The 21,576-nt window shown below is 46.0% G+C and overlaps 1 protein-coding gene across 1 annotated transcript in view; it reads right to left on the bottom strand.

The window, feature by feature from the left end:
- Positions 1 to 21,576, bottom strand: part of COQ10A (coenzyme Q10A) — a 127,087-nt gene that overhangs the window by 47,086 nt on the left and 58,425 nt on the right. Inside the window, exons 2-4 of the mRNA XM_085600329.1 lie at positions 4,740 to 4,895; positions 4,322 to 4,514; positions 3,869 to 3,970 (exon numbers count right to left, since the gene is read on the bottom strand). Of these exons, the coding sequence (XP_085456455.1) occupies positions 3,869 to 3,970; positions 4,322 to 4,514; positions 4,740 to 4,895 (451 nt within the window). The remainder of the gene's footprint in view (positions 1 to 3,868; positions 3,971 to 4,321; positions 4,515 to 4,739; positions 4,896 to 21,576) is intronic.

Raw genomic sequence — 21,576 nt, 5'->3', positions numbered from 1 at the left:
GAGATGTCTCACTTGGTGGTGAGCAAGCTTTAAACGAGCATAATCCTCGCCTCCGGTCCCGATATAGAATGAAAAATTTCCTAGCTATCGTAACGGAAAGTTTCAAATCTATTAAGGACTCGGAGGCGAGGATTATCCCACCCAGGGTACAAAGGTTGTGTTCTACTTTGACGCCTTCCCTCCCCATACTGGAGTAAGTAAAGTGTTTGTGGGCTAAATTTTAAGAGGTCTGACGGTTGTATTTTCTGTACTGTTGAGCTCGTTTGCCTTGCAGGCTAAACCTTAGCCATGTCCTCCGCTTATCTTCTCTTTTGCGTTTCAGGAGATTCTGGAAAGCAAGACTCCTGAGGTTCCGTACTGGCTGACCTACAGCAATGAAAGGTTGAACAGAGAGAGAGGACTGTCGGGACCTAGGAGAGCCGTGACTGGATGATGGAACAGGGGACACTCTACATGTGGACACTCTATTGTTTTTGTTATTCCCGATGTACCATGGGAATATTGTTGTTGTTTTGACTTTAAAATGGCTGCTACCTTGGAAGTAAAGAAAGTATAGCATAATCCTCGCCTCCGAGTCCTTAATAGAATTGAAACTTTCCGTTACGATAGCTAGGAAATTTTTCATTCCTCCTGCCTTCCATGATCCAATGTACCTTACTTGCGAACATTTTGAACTTGGTAAGAGGGAGATTTTGGAAAAAAACTGGGGTATTGATTTTCCCCTTTGAGTTACATTGAAAAGAGGAGATTGTAGACAGGAGACAGAGCAAATAAAGCCCATTTGAGCTTAAAAACATTAGACGTTTCCTGGCTGAATTGGGTCTCTTGGCATGTATGGTTGTAATACCACTGCCTCTTCCTTCTGCCCACAATAGTTTATTATATTGCCACAGCCTCTCTTAACAGTCCTGTATTGTTGGTTTGTTGCCCCTGCCCCCCTTTCCACTGCCCTCCATAGTCTGTTGTGCTGCCACTGCCCTTCCTGCCTGCCCAGTGTGGTCAAATTGTTGCCTCTGTACCCTCCTACCTGCCTTCAATTTTCAGAGTCCGTGCCCCTGGCCTCTGCCTCTCAACAGTATCCTAATGAACAACTAGATTGCTAACATTAGAGTGTCAAGTTTTTTTCTAACACATTTAAATAGCTACAAAGTAAACTGTACAAACATTTGAAAATATATTTCACAGTTATGAAAGTCAATTTTTGGTAATTCTGCATTAAGAAAAAATATTTTAATAGGTTGAAAACCAATCAGAACACTTTACTTTCCGATGAGTAATTGATAAATAGGTTTACAGAAATCCAATTTTCACAGATTGTTTATACACTATATAGTATTACCAGTAAAACTGCATGTTAATGGGAACGTTTTTGGCTATTTCAATGGGAAATGTACTGTCTGTAAATGACAGCATGCTACCACATCTTGCTTTTGTAATATAGGCCAATATGCACAAAACCAAACGGCCCAATTCGCAGTTGTTTTGCGACCGCAAAAAAAGGTTTTTAAAATGTACAAAAGCCAAACTGCGATTAGCTCACAACTGAATCGCAATTTGAGTTTTCAAATCGGTATTTAGAAGGGGCGTATTTAGGGCATTCCTTCCCAATACTGATTTGCAGTGGTATGTATAAATATTTTGCAACCAAATTATGGTCGCAGAACATTCATTTTTTTACCGACACTTCAAGGGTGGTGGAAACTATCCGCAAACGGGAAGGGGTCCCCATGAATGTGAATACAAATATTTTGTAAGAGACAGCAGTGATCAAAATTTAACGTTACATTTTTTTCTTTTTGAACACATCCCGTTTTCCTTGAAGGAAAATGGACTGCATAAAAAAAAAAAAAAATGATTGCTTTATTAAAAAGCAATCACAGGGATGGTGGTCTGCTGACCCCGGCAGTCCACCATCCCAGTGATTGCTGCAGTTCCTAATGGGTTGCAAGCTACGACCTACCTCATTAATACTTATGAGGAAGGTCTATTGAGAAACACTCCTGCCCCTGTCCTTATTGCAATGCTATTAGTAAACTAAAAGGCAAGTTAAGGACCATGTGTACTCTATATGTGGGCTAGAGTTTTATTATATATGGAGCAAACATAGCCTATTTAATCAAACTAAAGAGGTCTTTTTAGTACAGCAGAAAAGCTGAACTCACATATTTGAAGGTGCTCTCAAATGTGATAATGAAGAAAAAGGCGACTCTAAAATAAAGTATTTGCCTAGAATGACACAATTTGAGACCAGTTTACGGGTCAGGTATATTACATTTAGGTCAAGTAGATTCTTCCGGTTACTAGACCTGAAGGTCTACTAAGGTTTTTATGATTTTTTAGGCCTGTATTTTATTACCATACCTTACTATGCCACCCCCCACGCCTCACATGGCCTTCAGCTGTGTGTAGCCTTGGGTTGTGTGCAGGGCCTGGCCAAGGGTGCCCAACCCCCCGCCACACACAGCCTTCGGCTGTTTGCAGTGTAGGGTTGGGAACAGGTCCCCAAGCAGTAAGCCTTGCGCAGTGTGGAGTTAACTGCAGAGTCTGGCCTGTGACCACTCCCTACAGGCTCTTAACCCTCTGCTGTGCAAGCAGCAAGGCCCCACAAGCACCCAACCCCTGTTGTGCACACCAAATGTGTGGGGTTCACCCTTCAGGCAGCAAACATCCTGTTATTTCTTATTCTTTTTTGGTGTCCAGGATCTGTCGATCCACGAGGGGGTGGGCAACGGGTTTAGCATATGGGTTAGGAAGTCAAAGTACTCCGGTGGTTTTTTTGTAAATACATTCTAGGAGCCGGGGACAAGGTACCAAAAGGGCTGCTGCAACATTTTCTTCAGATTGCAGCCAGCCAATGCGATTTCCTATTTTCGCCTCGCAGTTCCTCCACAGAAGTACTGCATTGATATATAAACATACATTTTTAACCTTATTTTCTCAAAACCGACTGAATGGATTTAAATATTTTTTATGGAACACTGCATGGTGAAAATGTGTTTTATGAACCCCCTCCCCATCACCCCACTGCCTTTTTTTTCAGTCCCGTTTACGGATCACCCCGAAACTGCAAAAGCCACAGTGTAATGCATATAAAGTGTAGAAAAATATAAAGTCATATGCTTATTCATAGGGGCTTTCAGTCTGCCTTCTTCATACATTGGTCTGTCGTATCATTAACATTTTCTTCTGCCCCCTTTACATACACCATGGGACAACAGGCCAGTCCGCTTCAGCCATTGGCGAACCTTACTGTGACAGCAATCCGTCTGCTCTTTCATAAGAAGCACATCAGTGACAGAAAGTGCAATGGCAATGTGTGCTTTTTAAAGCCCCAAAAATATTTTCGCTTTTAAGAAAAAAAAAAATTCATGTTGCCAAATGGCCCGGCAGCCCGCGTAACAATACAGTTTTACAAAAGCTGCCACAAAAACAAGCACTGACAACGCAAACAGGCTGCCAGCTAAACCCAGACGTCTTGGCTTTGCAAATGCTGGTTTTAAATGGCAACTTCCTAGAACACCTGTATTTTTCCAGATAACCATATTTTCTAATGTTGGCTGGTTAGGTCTTGTAAGAAAAAAAAAATGTAGTTTAGACTGGCTACAGTTTAACATAGATCCCAAAAATTTGGAAGAGCCTTTTTTCCTGGCAAAAGTGCTCAATGTGGAAGACGTACGTGTTCAATGTTAAAGACATTCAAAGAAGACTAATTGTAGTGAATAGCACTGGTAAGGTAGGAGCAAGACCAGAGCCCACGTGGGCCATGTTGCCAATTAAATTTACCAGACTATATGGGCCTAAAGTCTCGATTTACTCCCAAAAGACGCGTGCGTCCAATTACCAGACAATGCATGCACTGTCTACTTACTGAGAAATCTACTGTGCAAGTACGTGGGTATCCCGGGATGCCAGGGCTGAAGCGCCAAACGGTTTCCAGGTGATTAAAGAGACGCCCGTCAGTGCACACAGCCTGGAACAAAAAGAAAAGAAAGCCATTTGAAACAAGGTTAAAGAGGACAAAGGCACGGCCTGCTTCCTGGCAGGCACCCAGTTTAGTAATCTTACATAAGACGCTCGTGGATGATTAATCACGGTGACTTGGAGCCCTGGGAATATTTCTTGAGGCACGTAACAAGACTGTCTATCAACATAGTAGATCCAAAGCATGCAACAGGATTCAAAACAGCCAAACAACATATATTCAGCCTGCAGAAGGATATGGCATTAAAAACAACCCCACAGTTTGAAGGGCCAACCCTTTGCCCATATGAGATCACAGAATCCCCTCCTTGGCAAAAAGGTACCTCGTTCTGGAACATACCTTTACCAAATGTGGTCGGACTGTGGTGATGATCGAGGTATACCGCTCAATGATGGGGGGGAACCCCACCTCGAGTTGGGCTTTGGCATGTCCAGTACGCTTGGAGACAACTAATGATTTCTTGCACCAGGGAACAAACTCTTTGTACGCATCCACATGGGAGACCACCTCGTACATCTCAGTCATGGAATATCTATTGGAGAGGGGGGAGAAGAACACACTTTAAAATCAAGATACCGATTTAAAAAAAAAAGAAAAAAAAGCGGACCCTGGAAAGACTGGTTCAAGCAGCCCATCAACAGGTTTCAAAGCACTAGGGTTAGGCAAGTGCAGGAGGATGGGGAATGCGGACAGTATGAATGCAGACAGCATAAAAGAAATTCCAATAGTCTGGGAAAATAGGGTCAGGACGAGTTACCCCATGATCCTCCTCTCGGAGTACTCCTTCCTCTTGTTGGTCAGTGGCCCTGCGAATCCAAGGAAACTTCGGCTTTGCTGGATGGCTGGATCAAGTTCTACACTGCAGATGGCTTGAGGACTTCTGGTCATCAGGATACCACAAGAGGAGAGGTGCCTACAGGAGAGGAGATATTGGAGAATGGGTGAACAAGATATTAGATACAGTTGTGTAATTAGTTTGTACAGCAATAAACTAATTCCTGTGGCCTGCATTGAAGCACATGCTGATGCAATATGTGGCGAAATCCACATTCAGGTAAATGTATTTAGAGACTGAATACTGCCAACATGGAAGAAGCCCGCTCGTGAGCCATGCACTAATGCGCCAAGTGTTGGACTTTCGAGGTCAAGCAAATAAGAGACAGCGAGCTGCTTTTACCAGGTAAAAACTATGAGAATTAGCAGGGGCTGGAGCCATACGGTGGAAGGAAAGTAACTGTGTTTTGGTGGAAAGGGTGCAAAAGCTTTTGGCTTTGTCAATAGGTTTTATTCATATTGTACACCAGCGGGGCTTCTGTTCAGCATGGCTAAAAGTTAGTGGGGTAAAGGAGAGTGGCGTGGGTTGTTGTAGAGTGGTGTAGAGTAGAAATTAACGACATGCAGTGATGTAAAGTATAGTGTCATGGAGTGGCGTTGAGGGAGTAGAGTGTCCTAGAGAGTGAGGGCATAGAGTGGAGTAGAGTTGGGTGGTGCAGAGTGGAGTAGCATAGAGTGTCGCTGTGCAGTGTAGAACAAAGCAGAGTGGCATAGAGGGTGTGGAGTGTAGTAGAGTAGTGTGGTGTAGAGCAGGGTAGATTGTCAGAGTGGAGTGGCATACAGTGGAGTAGTGTAGGAGAATGAAATCGAATGGCAGATTAGAGTGTTGTAGAGTTGAGTGGCGTGGAGTGGTGCTGAGTAATGTGTCGTAGAATAGAATGGAGTAAAGTGGCATGGAGTGGAATAGAGGGAGTTGCATAGAGCATAGTAGAGTAGTGTTGTAGCGTGACAGAGTGGAGGAGAGCATCATGGAGTGGATTATCGTTCAGTCTAGTATCGCAGAGTGGCCTAGAGTGAAGTGGTGTAAAGTACAGTGGTGAAGAGTAGATTGGCGTAGAGTGCATTGGTTTTGTCTAAAGTAGTATAGAGCACATTGGCGTAGAGTGCAGTGGTGCAGAATAGATTGTTTCAGACTGAGTGAAGTGACCGAGTGGAGACGTTCAGGGTAGAGTGGCAGAAGAGTGCGGTGGCATAGAGTGGCGCAAGAGTGCGGTGGCAGAGAGTGGCGCAAGAGTGCGGTGGCAGAGAGTGGCGCAAGAGTGCGGTGGCAGAGAGTGGCGCAAGAGTGCGGTGGCAGAGAGTGGCGCAAGAGTGCGGTGGCAGAGAGTGGCGCAAGAGTGCGGTGGCAGAGAGTGGCGCAAGAGTGCGGTGGCAGAGAGTGGCGCAAGAGTGCGGTGGCATAGTGGCGCAAGAGTGCGGTGGCAGAGTGGCGCAGAGTAGTGTAGAGTTCGGTGGCGGAGAGTAGAGCAGCGCAGAGTGGCGCAAGAGTGCGGTGGCATAGAGTAGCGCAGAGTTGTGCAAGAGCGCGGTGGTGTAGAGTAGCACAGAGTGGCGCAAGAGTGCGGTGGCATAGAGTAGTGTAGTGGCACAAGAGTGCAGTGGCGTAGAGTGGCACAAGGTTGAGGTGGTATAGTTGTGCAAGCGTGCGGTGGCATACAGTAGCATAGAGTGGCGCAAGAGTGCGGTGGCATAGAGTGGCGCAGAAGTGCGGTAGTAGAGTGGCGCAAGAGTGTGGTGGCATAGAGTAGTGTAGAGTGCAGTGGTGCAGAATAGATTGTTTCAGAATGAGTGAAGTGACCTAGTGGAGACGTTCAGGGTAGAGGGGCAGAGTGCGGTGGCGTAGAGTAGTGTAGAGTGCGGTGGCAAAGAGTAGTGTAGAGTGCAGTGGCGTAGAGTAGCCCAGAGTGGTGCAAGAGTGCGGTGGCATAGAGTGGCGCAAGAGTGCGGTGGCATAGAGTGGCGCAAGAGTGCGGTGGCATAGAGTGGCGCAGAGTAGTGTAGAGTTCGGTGGCGGAGAGTAGAGCAGCGCAGAGTGGCGCAAGAGTGCGGTGGCATAGAGTAGCGCAGAGTTGTGCAAGAGCGCGGTGGTGTAGAGTAGCACAGAGTGGCGCAAGAGTGCGGTGGCATAGAGTAGTGTAGTGGCACAAGAGTGCAGTGGCGTAGAGTGGCACAAGGTTGAGGTGGTATAGTTGTGCAAGCGTGCGGTGGCATACAGTAGCATAGAGTGGCGAAAGAGTGTGGTGGCATAGAGTAGTGTAGAGTGCAGTGGCACAGAGTAGTGTAGAGTGCAGTGGCACAGAGTAGTGTAGAGTGCAGTGGCACAGAGTAGTGTAGAGTGCAGTGGCACAGAGTAGCCCAGAGTGGTGCAAGAGTGCGTTGGTGTAGAGTGGCCTAGAGTGAAGTGGTGTAAAGTACAGTGGTGAAGAGTAGATTGGCGTAGAGTGCATTGGTTTTGTCTAAAGTAGTATAGAGCACATTGGCGTAGAGTGCAGTGGTGCAGAACAGATTGTTTCAGAATGAGTGAAGTGACCTAGTGGAGACGTTCAGGGTAGAGGGGCAGAGTGCGGTGGCGTAGAGTGGCAGAATAGTGCGGTGGCATAGAGTGGCGCAAGAGTGCGGTGGCATAGAGTGGTGCAAGAGTGCGGTGGCATAGAGTGGCGCAAGAGTGCGGTGGCACAGAGTGGCGCAAGAGTGCGGTGGCACAGAGTGGTGCAGAGTTCGGTGGCGGAGAGTAGCGCAGCGCAGAGTGGCGCAAGAGTGCGGTGGCATAGAGTAGTGTAGTGGCACAAGAGTGCAGTGGCATAGTTGTGCAAGCGTGCGGTGGCATACAGTAGCATAGAGTGGCGCAAGAGTGTGGTGGCATAGAGTAGTGTAGAGTGTGGTGGCACAGAGTAGTGTAGAGTGCAGTGGCGTAGAGTAGCCCAGAGTGGTGCAAGAGTGCGGTGGCATAGAGTGGCGCAAGAGTACGTTGGTGTAGAGTGGCACAAGAGTGCATTGGCGTAGAGTGGCACAAGAGTGCGTTGGCGTAGAGAAGTAGTGGCGCAAGAGTGCGGTGTTGTGTAGAGTGCGGCGGTGTAAAGTAGTGTAGAGTGTGGTGGTGTAGAGTAGCACAGAGTGGGGTAAATGTGCAGTGGCGTAGAGTGGCGCAAGAGTGCAGTGGAGTGGAGTGCAGAGGGGCAGCGTGGAGTGCTGAGGGACAGCGTGGAGTGCAGTGGCGCAGAGTGGATATTACAAAGTGGAGTGGTACAAAGTGGAATACAATGGCGTAGGACAGAGTGGCGTATAGTGCAGAATAAATTACAGAGGTGTACAGGGGATTGGCGTGAGTGGTACAGAGTAGAGTAAATTGCGTAGAGTGCAGTGGTACAGAGTGCAGTGTTGTAGACTGGCATAGAGTGGAGTGCCACAGAGTGGAGAGATGTAGAGTGCAGTGGCAAAGAGCGCAGTGGTGCATAGTAGAGTAAGGTGGAGTGCATTGGCATAGAGTGGTGAAGAATGGAGTGGAGTAGAGTGCAGTGACGCAGTGTAGAGTTGTGCAGAGTAGAGTGCAAACATCTTCAATTGAAACGAAAAGTATATTGTGCACAGACAATGATTGGAAATATCAACTAGCGTATTGATTTGTTTTGATCATATTGAAATATTTATTTACACCACACTATTTACACCACACTAAAGAATTCCCAAAACGTTTACTTCATGTATGCCTTCCTACTGCTGATATATTCTGAAATATTTGCACAGTTCATTTACAGATAATTACATTTTGTTGTGTGCTAGGAAACGAGCATTAAAAATGCAATAGGTCTCGCCTTTGATTAAGTTAAAGCTATTTACTTTGCTATACAAATACCATTAGCAGAGCAAATGGCTTTAACTTAATCAAAGGCGAGACCTATTGCATTTTCAATGCTTGGCCGGCTCTAAAGATACTGACTCCTTCCATAAAGTTTAGGCCAAATTAGACTGTTTAGGCGAGTCCTAAAAGCGCAGACTTTCCGTTTCTCTTCATTGGAAAGGATCAACCTGACATCATTCGGCCACCTGCTTGATCGTCCCCATATGCATGCCTCAAACTTCAAGCTTAAAATTTCAACGTTAAATTGTGTAGCTTTTGCACTTTAAGGCCTTCCCACACTTGAAGAGTCCTCTTGTCAGATGCACCTTAACTAAGGCATTATTTTTTTTTTAAGGTAAGTTTCACTGCCGCCATCTTTTAAGTTTCCTTTTGCCGCTACCAGCTCCTAGTCCTGAGAAAGAGCTACAAAAGGATTGAACTCTTCCATAAAAATAATGTAAACAGCCCAAACCTAAAACAAAACGGAAAATAATAGCTGAGCAGACTGGGCTGCGGTGCAAACTAAATAAGTAAAAGAAAGCAGCGACATCCCTCATCAGAAGCAAATGGAAAATAATAGTTAAATAGACGGAGCTGCTGTGGAAAGTAGGCTTTGGTAACAACAAATGAAACAGCACGTTTGCCAAGTTGTCACATACGAGAACGATCCAGACAATTCCACTAGTCTGTGTTTTTCACAAGTGAGACACCAACAGCAGCATCCTTGCACCCAACCACATGCGCCTGACAACTATTAAATATTGCAGTCAGAGAAACAGTCACTCCAATCTTAATCTTGGTGTATTTCTCACACGTTCGGGAAAGTCTCGAGCAGTCTTTGGCACTGCATGTGCTTTTTTTCCCCAGTTAAGAGAACAAGCATTGGCATAGCCAATAGGTCTCGCCTTTGGGACCTTATAAGTGTTTAGCCATGCAACAGTTGCATAACTAAATAATTATAAGGTCCCAAAAGCGAGACCTATTGGCTATGCCAAGCGGCCGTGAAAGTGATCGCGATCACGATCAAACATCAAAGCGGCAGCGAAAGGGAAGGTAATCGCGGTAAAGCGCGGCGCGCGCGCCCGCGCACATGCATTGTAGCTCTAGGCTGGCCTGGTAGCACTTTTTTGGAGCCCTCTCAATAAGTCTCGCCAGACCAGCGCATGCGCTGGGTCAGGCGAGACCTAAAAACGAAACAGTTTGGGGCACAAGGCAGCCAAGGGCTCGCAGCCTTCATTATTAGGTCTCGCCTGACCCAGCGCATGTGCTGGTCTGGCGAGACATTTTGTGAGGGCTCAAAAAAGTGCTACCACTGTAGCCTAGAGCTACAGTGCATGTGCGCGGGCGCCTCACTTTGATGTTTGATCGCGATCACTTTCACTTTCACTTTTGCGGCCGCTTTGATGTTCTCCGTGAGCCTGTTTATTACTTCTATGTAGTAATGGTGGCTCCCGTGCGCCGCCATTACTACAGAGCAGTAATAAACAGAAACAAGCATTGGCATAGCCAATAGGTCTCGCTTTTGGGACCTTATAAGTATTTAGTTATGCAACTGTTGCATGGCTAAACACTTATAAGGTCCCAAAAGCGAGACCTATTGGCTATGCCAATGCTTGTTAATGTGCTTGAGGCAAAGATCAATAAGAGAGGTCGTCACGTGCCTGTGAAGGTATTCCGCCCCTTGCATGTTTTTTGTGGTGAGATAGCTGTAGTAGGGTCACTGAATCTACAAGGTCCACTGGATGAGCGCTGAAATTTGAGGCAATCAGTGTGGCATTTAGACAACAGAATGCCTTAGCATCTGTACCATCCTTACTTTCAGGCTGATGGAGTCGAGCGCGATTCATATTTCTTATGAGAACCTTAGACCGGAGGGTCCACGCCTCATTAAGGGTCGGAAAACGACAATTTTAAATGTCGTGACACTGCAAAATATCCACCCACTCCACCGCGGTTCAATAGAAACTTTATTCCAGCTTACGCAAGCCATAACTTTGTATGGTTAGGAACAGACACAGTGTGAGCTTCACGTCCAGTGAGAGGACCTCCAGAGAGCTACAACCGCTAAGCCTCGTCTCTGTCCAGTCTTACAAAAACGGGCAAACGTCCAGAGGGGGGAATCACAGTAGGGGCGGCGAGGGTCGTAAAGCAGAAGGGGTCACGTACGACATGGTGCTCTGCTAACCGACGGACACAGTTCTACGAAGCCAAACTGACCCCACGGTGACTTGACGCGCGCTCGCGGTGCCAGTCATTAATACAGTGGCCGCGCGCACCAGCCGTTGGCCCGGGACAATTCCAAGCCACGCGACAGTAGATAAGTCCAACTGGAATGCAGCGCTGCATCTCTCGTACTCACTTGTGTACCCCAGGCTGTTCAGCAAGCAGCAGCCGCTCTATCCCACGCTGTCCCGAACTCACGGAGCCCCAGCTCGGCCAAGCCTCCACCCTCCCTGTCACACAAGCGCCTCGGGCAAGGAAAATGGGGCGGCCAGAGAGAGGAAACAAGGAAGACAGGCCGCCTCCCAGCCGGGCGCTGTGCAGGGAGAGTGCTGTTACTGGGGGGACACAAGTCCACCTAGCACAATAGTCAACAAGCATGTTCAACTGAACAAATGGTGTCCAATATCAAAGGAGCGCCCAATGAGAGAGCCGGACTGGCGCATGCAAGGCAGCGTGACGAACTTAGGTTATGCTGGCCGCACAAAGATCATGTTTACTGGATTCTGGCTTCAGGTCCTGGCCGATGACTAAGCTTGGCATTCAATGACCCAACACAGGCATGGCTCCGAGTGGAAGTCCAGGACTCAGAACCCTAATTCCCAGAACCTACTGAAAATACCATTCAGCCATTCACAGCAGGACTGTGCACAAGTCTCGACCTGACTTCAGACAAGCTCTGCCTGCACTTGAGGCTCTCTACCCAAGGGTGCCCTGTGCACAGCCTTGAACTGGACCCAATGGGCGCAGGTGAAGACTCTGAACTCAGCACTCACTAACCAAAATCTGTTGGACATGACCATCAGAAGCCACCAGCTGGATCAGAGTGCAGTGGCATGGCTGGATCAGAGTGCAGTGGCATGGCGAGTGGCTATGACAAATTTTCTTGATGATGGGCCAGATGCTAAACAAAGCCGAGCCTTTCACTCCTTCAATCAAAGGATTACCCCATTGTGCTCCTAGTACTGCGCCTCGCGGAAATACAGGCTTGGACTAAATGCTGCTAGACAGGGTCGGAGTATAAGCATCAGTGATGCCCCGGATATCAGGTGAGGTCATGAGCAGTGCACTGGGGAGGGGACTTCTGGCTGTGTGGCTCACCATAACTACCAATTTTCAGCGGATTTAATAGGTTAGAGCCTCAACATTGTTTAATTACAAGTGTGTTTTTGTTGCTTCACTTTCTGATTATCTACTTTAACAAGGACCTCAGATTTGTATGAACCCCAAACTCAGTAGGCATGCCCAGAGACCTCTAGGCGCAACATTGGAAACAAACCTTTACATCCTGTGTCAACAAACCGAGGTGGAAAAGGCATTAATTTCTCACTGGATGAAGCCAGGATAGCGTGAATGGTGAAATCTGTAAAGGTCATACTGTCATTTCTGATGCGATCAGTGTATGTACAAAATTAAGTGACTGCATTTTAACTCACTAGGTCCCTCATTGGCTTTAATGGTAACTGGAAGGTCGTAGTACCATGCTCTTCATCCTAATGTCCTGATAATCGACACTTATAAACAAGGCACCGTTTCTGTCAGCAAACAGATTAGGAAAGCAATCATTTGCAGCTTCTAGGACGTCAAACCATAAATGAGAAATTGTCTTCAGTGATCTATGTACCTAGGTGATAAAGGTTGCTGCAATTATCTCCACTAGCAATACATATCCTCATAAAGCAATTGTAGTAAGAAAGCTGCAGTGCCAGTTCCTAGGTTTAGATGTCCCTGTAATAAATACATTTAGGAAAAAATTCATATTTGTCTGAAAATTTAGAAAAAAATAAATTACTATTTGTTGTTTTGTGTACTGCAGAAAAGAAAAAAAAGTCCACTGAGCTATTTTGATCCCTGACAACACTACCATCATCTGAACCATGCTCCTCCACTGGAAGGAGTCGGGAGTGAGGGACGGAGGTGAGGCAACGGACTGCTGGTCAGATACCAGTCTGGGAGAGCAGCAAGGCAGGCGATACAAACATTGTTTCCCAGTCTTTGGACAAGGCTGGAAAACTTCTAAGGATCAGGGTAAATCAGCAGCAACATTTGTTGGACCCTGGGGGAAGGCCAGAAAAGGTTCATAAACCCCTCCTTCTCTTTCCCAGCTCACGGGCAGAGTGAGAAATAAGAGAAACCATTTGTTTTTATTAGATCGCAGCCTACCAGACAGCGCAGTAGTGTGGTATGCGAAAGACATCTTGGGGAGTCTCAGAAGTTGACCTGAGAATGCATTCTGCCCGTTGCTTGTCATTAGCTTTGTATTTTGCAACTCATGTTTTTTTGCTTTTCATTTGCTGACTTATGCTCTCCAGGATCACTTCATTGCTCCCATGCTAAAAACTTATTTACCAGTATCATTCTAAGAGCTTCCCAGGCCTGTAAATCTTGTTCTTATATCGTCACAATTACTGTGCATTCAAAGACCAACACTGACTTAAAATTGAGAGAGTTTACGGGCAGAATGCAGACGGTGCTGGGAAGATAGATTGGCGATTATTTGCAGTTGGGCAGTCTTAATCTGCAGCAGTGATATATTTAATGTCGGCAAGAATGAAAAACAAGTTTCCATGGCAACCCCATTCAACATTCCTATGCATGTACTGGCGAGCCTTCCTGTAATGTACGGTGTTGCTTGCTGCTGTGTGGTCGGCTAATGTTTTTTTGGCAGTTTTATATAGCGCAAACTTGACCTGAAGGTATAGGAGCCCTTTACATGAGCACCAGTTACATTACACAAGGACACATTCCTTTTGGGAGGCACGGGGAGAGTTCGTAATTTGATTAGAATCACAGGATGATGAGCCGACACCGAGACACAAACCTGGTTCTCCAATTCCAAAGTCAGCAGCTCTGGCCGTTGAGACCCGATTCTACACCCTAGGCCAAGTGCCCGGTCTCCAGTACACTATCAACATCATTTGTAGGTGAGTGCGTGCAGAGCAGCACGTGAGTGACAACGGCAGCTGCCAGCAGTGGACTCGGGCAAAGAACACCTGGGGAGATGTCACATTCCTAAGCAAACACAAACAGATGATGGACGGAGTGCTGAAACTTTTCAAACACTCACCCCCAGTCACAGATCTGGGTTGAATCCATAATCATTCTTTAGCTCACTTTCCCACCCCAGTTCAGACACAGCTATATGCAAATCAGTCTTGACCCTGTGCCTCATGAGAACAGTCCAGTCCGAACTGCCAAGCCATGTCTTCCCTGGACCGGAAACAAGCATCCTGGGACCGGCTTTGGGCTAACAGTGCTCATCGGCCAGGTTATTTTGAATCAATTGGCAAAGTGAGCAAGGGACCAACGTCTGGGCATACCCTGTCAACTTAGGCCGAACAAAGCAAACACAAAGATGATGGACGGAGTGCTGAAACTTTTCAAACACTCACCCCAGTCACAGATCTGGGTTGAATCCATCATCATTCTTTAGCTCACTTTCCCACCCCAGTTCAGACACAGCTATATGCAAATGAGTCTTGACCCTGTGACTCATGGGAACAGTCCAGCCCGAACTGCCAAGCCATGTCTTCCGTGCTCTCCAGGTCACTAGAATCAAGTTATCCCGACTGAAGAGGGGTGAAACCCCGAAACTGGTCCTAGGATGCTTGTTTCCAGTTCAGGAAGGACCTGGCTTGGCAGTTCGGGCTGGACTGTTCCCATGAGGCACAGGGTCAAGACTGATTTGCATATGGCTGGGTTCAAACTGGAATGGCATGGTGAGCAAAAAAAACATGGATTTAGGCCCAGATCTCTGTACTGTGGTGAATTTATGACATTGTTCTGCATTCTGTCCATCAACTGTTGTTTTTGCAGAGGTCACATTCCTGCCTGAAAACTATTATAATAACTATCTAAGGGCAAGGACTCAACACCGAGCAGGGCAGCAATCCTGCCTTCTAATCACCCTCATCTAAGGGCTCCTCCATCAGGGTATCTTAAATCTTAACGCAAATGGAAACTTTTTCAATAAAGCAGTAGGTTCAGTAGGATCGGGGTGCAGCAGTTTAGGGGTCAGCCGCATCCCAATAAAGGTTGTATGTTACTATCCAGCTGATGGCAGGAGACCTATTTTCATCACCTGGACCTTGAAAGGGCAACCTTGCTACGTCATTGCAGAGGGCCCAAATAGCATGTGTTCTTTGATAAGTTTTATTTCAGCTGGTGATGCTGGTACTCTGTAAGAGTACTCTACATCACAAACTATCTTTAAGCAAGTTTGCTTGGGGAGAAGTGCTCTCTTTCTGCTGTAAAGGCTCCGCTGCACCAGGCAAGTTGTTCCAAATTGCTGTCAAGATACAAAGGCCTCGGAAGGCGGGGTGGGTGGGAGAGCTGTGCTCACGGATATCGAATGACAGTGCAGTGTGAGGAATCTTCGATGGCAAGTGACTGAGCCATCAGGGTCACAGGGAAGCGGCGTGTGAGATCAAATACACAGCTCCAATTCTGCCTCGGGGGGGGGGGGGGGGGGGGGGGGGGGGGGGGGTGAGGTGTCCCACCTCTAACTGCCCACTTAAAACACCACCAAGAGTGCGCGCCTCGTTTACTTTCTTCCCCACAGTTTTATATACAGTGAACTCAACCCAAAAATATTGGAGTGCTTTACATGAACACCCGTTACATTACACAAAGACGGATTCATTTTTAGGTTGAGCATTCAAGATCTCTTGTATATACTTTAGTATATACTTATATGTGTATGTACTTTGTGGGCTCTGGAGATCAGCCCTAGGACTTGTCAGCTTCCGCTTAGGGACTTTTTTCTGTTCAACTGCCTCTATTTAACTGTCTTGATAGAAAACGACCAATGGAGGTCAGTAAAATACCAGAATTGCTTTCTGCTGAGGGACTTTTTTTTTCTGGCAACTGCCTCTAACTTTCATGATAGAAAACGACCAGCAGAGGTCAGTAAAGTACCAGAATCACTTTGGCATTCTCTAGATTCCAGTCCATAGAAATGGTCTTCCGTGAGCACCCGTAGACAATAATATATTTTCAGTGATATGACCACCTGAGAAGTGTGGCTCAATGATTAGAGCGGCAGACCCTGATGCAGAGGTCTAGCCCGGGACCAGGGTTCAATTCCCCACCTCGGCAGGTCTTGGGCTCAAAATTTCCACGGACCTGATAATTCTCGCCTCGGTGCCTATTCCAATCATGGAGTCCCACTCTGCAACTCTGGGCAATAGCTTGCTTAATCTCCACAACGGCCCCCACAACGCTAAGGATGCCTGGCCTCCACCTTGGGGGTGCCCAGGAGTGGATGCCTCACAGGGAAAGCCAGGATGGGTTCCACAGCGGTATTCGTACAAGTGCCTTGAGACCCTTGCGGTGAGTAGTGCGCTATACAAGTATCAAATTTACATTTACCTAATGCCCTGATTTTATATTAAAAACAGAGCTTTGGACTATACCTCGAACCCGGTTCCCCAGTTCCAAAGTGGCAGCTTTGGTCGTTACCCCACATTCCCTTCCAAAGCCTTCAGCTTCTTCTATTTCTAATGGATACTTCCAAAAAGAACAAACTTAATATTCTCTCCTGGAATATAGCAGGGTTGGAGAAGAAGTTATTACTCCCGGAATGGAACGCTCTCGTTGGGAAATACGAGATTTGTCTATTCCAGGAAACATGGAGCCTAAAACCCTTATATAAATCAGGATACACAACCTACTTTTGCCCGGCCATTAGTTCAGGCAAGGGACGCCATCTGGGGGCTTGCATATATGGGTTAGCACTACTCTGAATTGGTCTATCACTACCCACAATTGCACCTCATATGATATTTTACACTTAACAATTCGAGGAGCCTTGAATAGACCCACTTTGGATCTTTTCAATGTCTACGCAAGGGGTGTAGGGGGTGCCCAGGGCTCTGCAACAATATTAGCTCTGGAGAACATGTTGTCCGTTGTGTCCTCCACTTCTTATATCATTGTTGCAGGAGACCTAAATTGTACTTTCGAACCACTGGGTGCAGAGGACTTCCTTGCTACCGTTGAAGAGGATGCAAAATGGGACATTCCTCACCTTGAGCTTCCCCCCATTAGGAGGTGGTCACAGAGGGCCATCCAACTAAATGCCCTCACGCAGGAATTCAATCTCAGAGCCGTAAATGGGAGATCCCATTCTGACTCCCATGGGGCTAATACTTTTAACAGGATCAGCTCCCCGTCCAGGATTGACTATATCCTTATGGATGTTAGGTTATGGAGAGATCTGCGAGATATGGAAGTTATACCGTCTATAGATAGCGATCATAACCCTTTATGCCTAGAATTAAACAATGTTTGGCAGGCATTTGAAGTCGAGGGCAGTAGCAGACCAACCCTGTCCTCCAGAGAAGTTATTCCTTCAAATTGCTGTAGACGCCTTCAATGGCTTAAAATTGCCAACGAGGAACACAAAATGGGGGCAATTAAGGGCATTTTAGATGCTGAGATCATCGAACATATGAACATCCATAGAACAATGCAGGCCCATCCAAATTTCCACATAACCTATCAAGAATCAATCGCCAAACTGAGCGCATTCTTCATTGTCGAAAAGAAAGTAGACTCTAGAAAGCACTCGGCAAAGTCTAGCAATCCTAGGTATTCCACAAGCTGTAAGGAAAAAAGGGCGGCCCTTTCTCTCGCACTCAGGAATAAAGATCCTGTTGCAGTTGGTATTGCAAGGAAGGAATATACTGGGGCCCAAAGAGAGGCCAAGAAATCCTGGGATGAGAGACATTGGGAAGAATTAAAACAAGTATCTAAGGACAAAGACTCGAAAGGGTTTTGGGACCTTATTAATAGCAGGGTTAGGAGTACTTCGCCCCCAATTCCTAACCACGTTATTGCCAATCAATGGCAAGAACACTTTGCTAAGTTGTATTCCACGGACGACAACTATTCTCCCACCCTAGTCGCCGATTTTATTACCACCCCTGATGCCTCTGTCCACCTTTTGGAGTGTTTTGAATTATCTGAGGTGGAAACAGCAATAAATAGCATTGCCCCAGGTAAGGCGGCTGGCCCAGATGGCCTCCCAGGAGATTTGCTCCTGTACGATCCCAAGGCATGGGCACTGTTCATCCTTCGGACGCTAAATTTAATTGCGAGAGGTTCACCTGTGCCCGATTCCTGGAAGGGTGCCGAGGTTGTCCCCATCTTTAAAAAAGGGAACAGGGAGGACCCTGCCAACTACCGACCGATTAGTCTAATCGATGTGATACAGAAAGTGGTTGGCAGGGTCCTCCTTGCTAGGATGGGTACCTGGATGGAAGACAATAGTATTCTGTCCCATTTTCAAGCGGGTTTCAGGCAAAAGGTGGGGACAATTGACCAGGTATTTCGATTCTTCATGATCTATTGGAAGATAGTAATCCTAGGGAAAGGCAGTTTGTATTTGGCCTTCATAGATCTGAAGACTGCTTTTGACCTGGTACCTCGGGGGAAACTCTGGCAGACCCTACAACAACTAGGTATCTCCCCTTTGATTCTAGACATCATACAACGTTTACATATTGGTAATTATGCTAGAATCAGAGGGGCTCCCAGGGGCAACTCACGGAGAGGATCGCGGTGAACAGGGGGGTGCGCCAGGGGTGTGTGCTGGCACCCACCCGGTTTTCTTTATACATCAACAGGGTGGTGGATTTCCTGCGGGAGGAGCCGGCGGATGCCCCATCCCTGGCTGGGGAAAAGACACCGACCCTCCTGTTCGCCGACTACACCTTACTCATTTCAAAATCACCAGGGAGGCTTCAGAAACTTTTGAACAGGTTTGACACTTTCTGCAAAACACATGGGTTGATAATAAATACTACCAAAACCAAGCTTATGAGTATCAATCCTTCCAAACGTTTTAAAAACAACATTACCCTAGATGCTATCCCATTGGGCATTGTGGAGGATTTTGACTATCTGGGGATCCGCATCTCGAAGGATATGAGATGGGGCCCCCACTTAGCCAAGATGCTTTTAAATCACAAGCGGGTATCGGGGGCAATTTTGAGAGAACAACGCCTATCCAGATGCAGGCCTGTTGCCCCAGTGCTTGCTATCTACGACGGAAAGGCTCTCCCGTCTGCCCTCTATGGATCCGAGCTCTGGAGCTTTCAAAACGTTGGTGAACTTGTCAAATCTGAAAACAAATTCATGAGAGATATGACTTCCCTCCCCATTTCGACGCCTTTGAAACCCCTATTCTATGATCTAGGCAGCCACTCTATCTTAGACATAGCACGCCTGCGACCCCTTCTTTTTTGGGCCCGTATTAGAAGGACGGCTGAATTGTCCAACTATGCACTTGCCCTTGATTAATTGATCCTAGCAGACATAGGGAGTAAAATTAAATGGCTATCAGATTTGCGGAAAATTTTAATTGCTATTGGTTTTAAGGAGGCTTGGGATAGCCAGATCCCCCCCAACAAAGCAGGCTTTAAAAAGAAATTACTGGGAATGGGTGCAGACACAGGATATTCAGAATCCCAAACTAGGGACGTTAACAGAGGGATTTTTCCAGTATAAAATCATTCGTAAGCTGGAACCCTACTTGGAATTTATCCAGACTCCCAGAGATAGGGCCTTATATATGAAACTGAGATTTGGGACTCTCCCGATCAACAGTTTCATCACAAGCTGGAGAGGTACAAATATGGCAGCGACACCCTGTCCAGGATGTGCCTACCATAATGAGTCTACTGCACATTTTCTGTTCGCCTGCCCAGCTTACAGACTCCCCAGAGTCAGGTGGCTTAAACCAGCTTGCCAATTATTAGGGCCAATGAGCCATCGCAATGCACTCCGCATTTTATGCACAGACTCATCATCCTTATCTCTGATATGCGGGGTGGCTAAATTTCTAGGTTGCGCTTGGCTAATAAGAACCAAGATCCTGGCAAGGAAGTCAACCAAGTTAGTGCAGATGTGTACTGTGATTAGTATCCAGTCACTTCGGGGGCTAAATCCTGTTTGTAAATAATCCTGCCTCCTTTTTTAAACAGTTCCAAGTTTAAAAATTTTAATTGTTTTAAATTAAAAAACAAAAACCATGTGATGGGAAAATTTGTACTGTATTAACTGTAGTAGATTATGATTTAATCGTATTTTATAATCTTGAATTTTTTTTTTTTTTTTTCTTCTTTTCCGGAATTTGTACAGCTTTTATGATGTTTTTATATATCGAATAAAGCTATTATTACTTACTTACTATTTCTAAATGTACCAGAGTATACGTTTTAAACCACACACAGCACTCGTTAACTCTGCCTTCACTGCACAAGATAATACTAGATTCTTCCTCCTCGTGTGGGCAAGCGACAGATAAAGTATTGGAACTTGGTTTTTAAAGCATACTCCTTCCACCGCTCATTCTCGAAGTGCTGCGGCTATATGGAGTGTGCACTTTCGCTTGATTGTGGTGTTTCCTGAAGAGGGGAATCTACTTAGAAGGATGAAGCTTTCCTTCTCGGTTTGCTTGTCCATCGGCCCGTGTCCTAGTCTCTGCCTTAGTGCCTCTCTACCACTGCCAGTGTCTCTAACTTCCAAAGTCAGGACATCTGTTGCCCTCGTGTCAGTGTCATTAAATTCAGTGCCAGGCTATCAATTTTTTCTGCCAGTGTGCCTTTGTCTTTATTTCTAATAAAAGCTTTCCTCACCTTTGTGCCCTATTTGTATGTCTCTACCTTCTGGTGTCCGTGTCTACATGTCTTTCTTACCAGAGTTTGTCTAAGTTTCAGTGCCTTTGTCTTGGTCTGCTCATGTGTCTAATTTTCTAGATGTCAGTGTCAGAGCATCCACATCTGTCTGTTGTGGTAAGTGTGTGTTTAAATCCTTCTATCTCTGTTTTTATGACACAATTCCAGTGCACGTATGCAAGCAAGTGGCTCTGTATATACTGCTCCCAAATAGGTATAGTGTGCACAGAGTCCACAGTCCCCAGAGGTTTGGCAGAGGCTAAAGTTAGATATAACCTTAATCTCTAAAGTGGTAGCTTGGTCGAGCAGTAAGGCCGTATCAGAGGACAGTGTAAAGCATTTGTTGTACACACTCAGTCAGCAAATAGTTCCACACACTCAGTAACAACTCTAGGCCAATGGTTTGTATATAAAAATATATAGTTGTTTTATTTTAGAACCAACAATTGGTATCAAAATATACTTTCTCAGAATGAGATGCTTTAGATAAAACACTTTCAATAGGCAATAGACTTTTCAATACAGTTGTTGCAATGGGCAACACAATTTCAAACACAATTATACATTGAGCTCAATGGGAATTTCTAAGTAAATGCAATTGGTTACTTTTCTTACCACAGGACTGGTAACTAAAATTAGATGATATGTAAAAATTCAACGAATTAGGTTGAACATTAAACATTTCGGGAAGGGCTAAAAATCTACATGAAGTGCATTTCTGCCCGCATCCCTATTCTAAGATCTGTCCTTACTACAGCAAACAAGAATAGCATCATAAATGTAGGTGTTTGAAAATATTGTGGCAACACATCCTGAACTGTGATTTAGAGACGATACAAATGCACTCTCACCCTCGGATGATGTGCCCTGGCCTAGCGACCAAATAAAGATCTACAAGTGTCAGAAAGATATTCACAAACAGGGGCGCCAATACTTAACAAGCACTGGCAAAGCCAAATGGTCTACCCTATGTGGTGAAATCTATTCGTTTTGCCAAAGTTTCTCAGCCATGTTGCAACATG

This window comes from Triturus cristatus, chromosome 4_2 (genome assembly GCF_964204655.1).
Source record: "Triturus cristatus chromosome 4_2, aTriCri1.1, whole genome shotgun sequence".
Lineage (NCBI taxonomy): Eukaryota > Metazoa > Chordata > Amphibia > Caudata > Salamandridae > Triturus > Triturus cristatus.
This window is presented reverse-complemented; position numbering and strand designations above follow the sequence as displayed.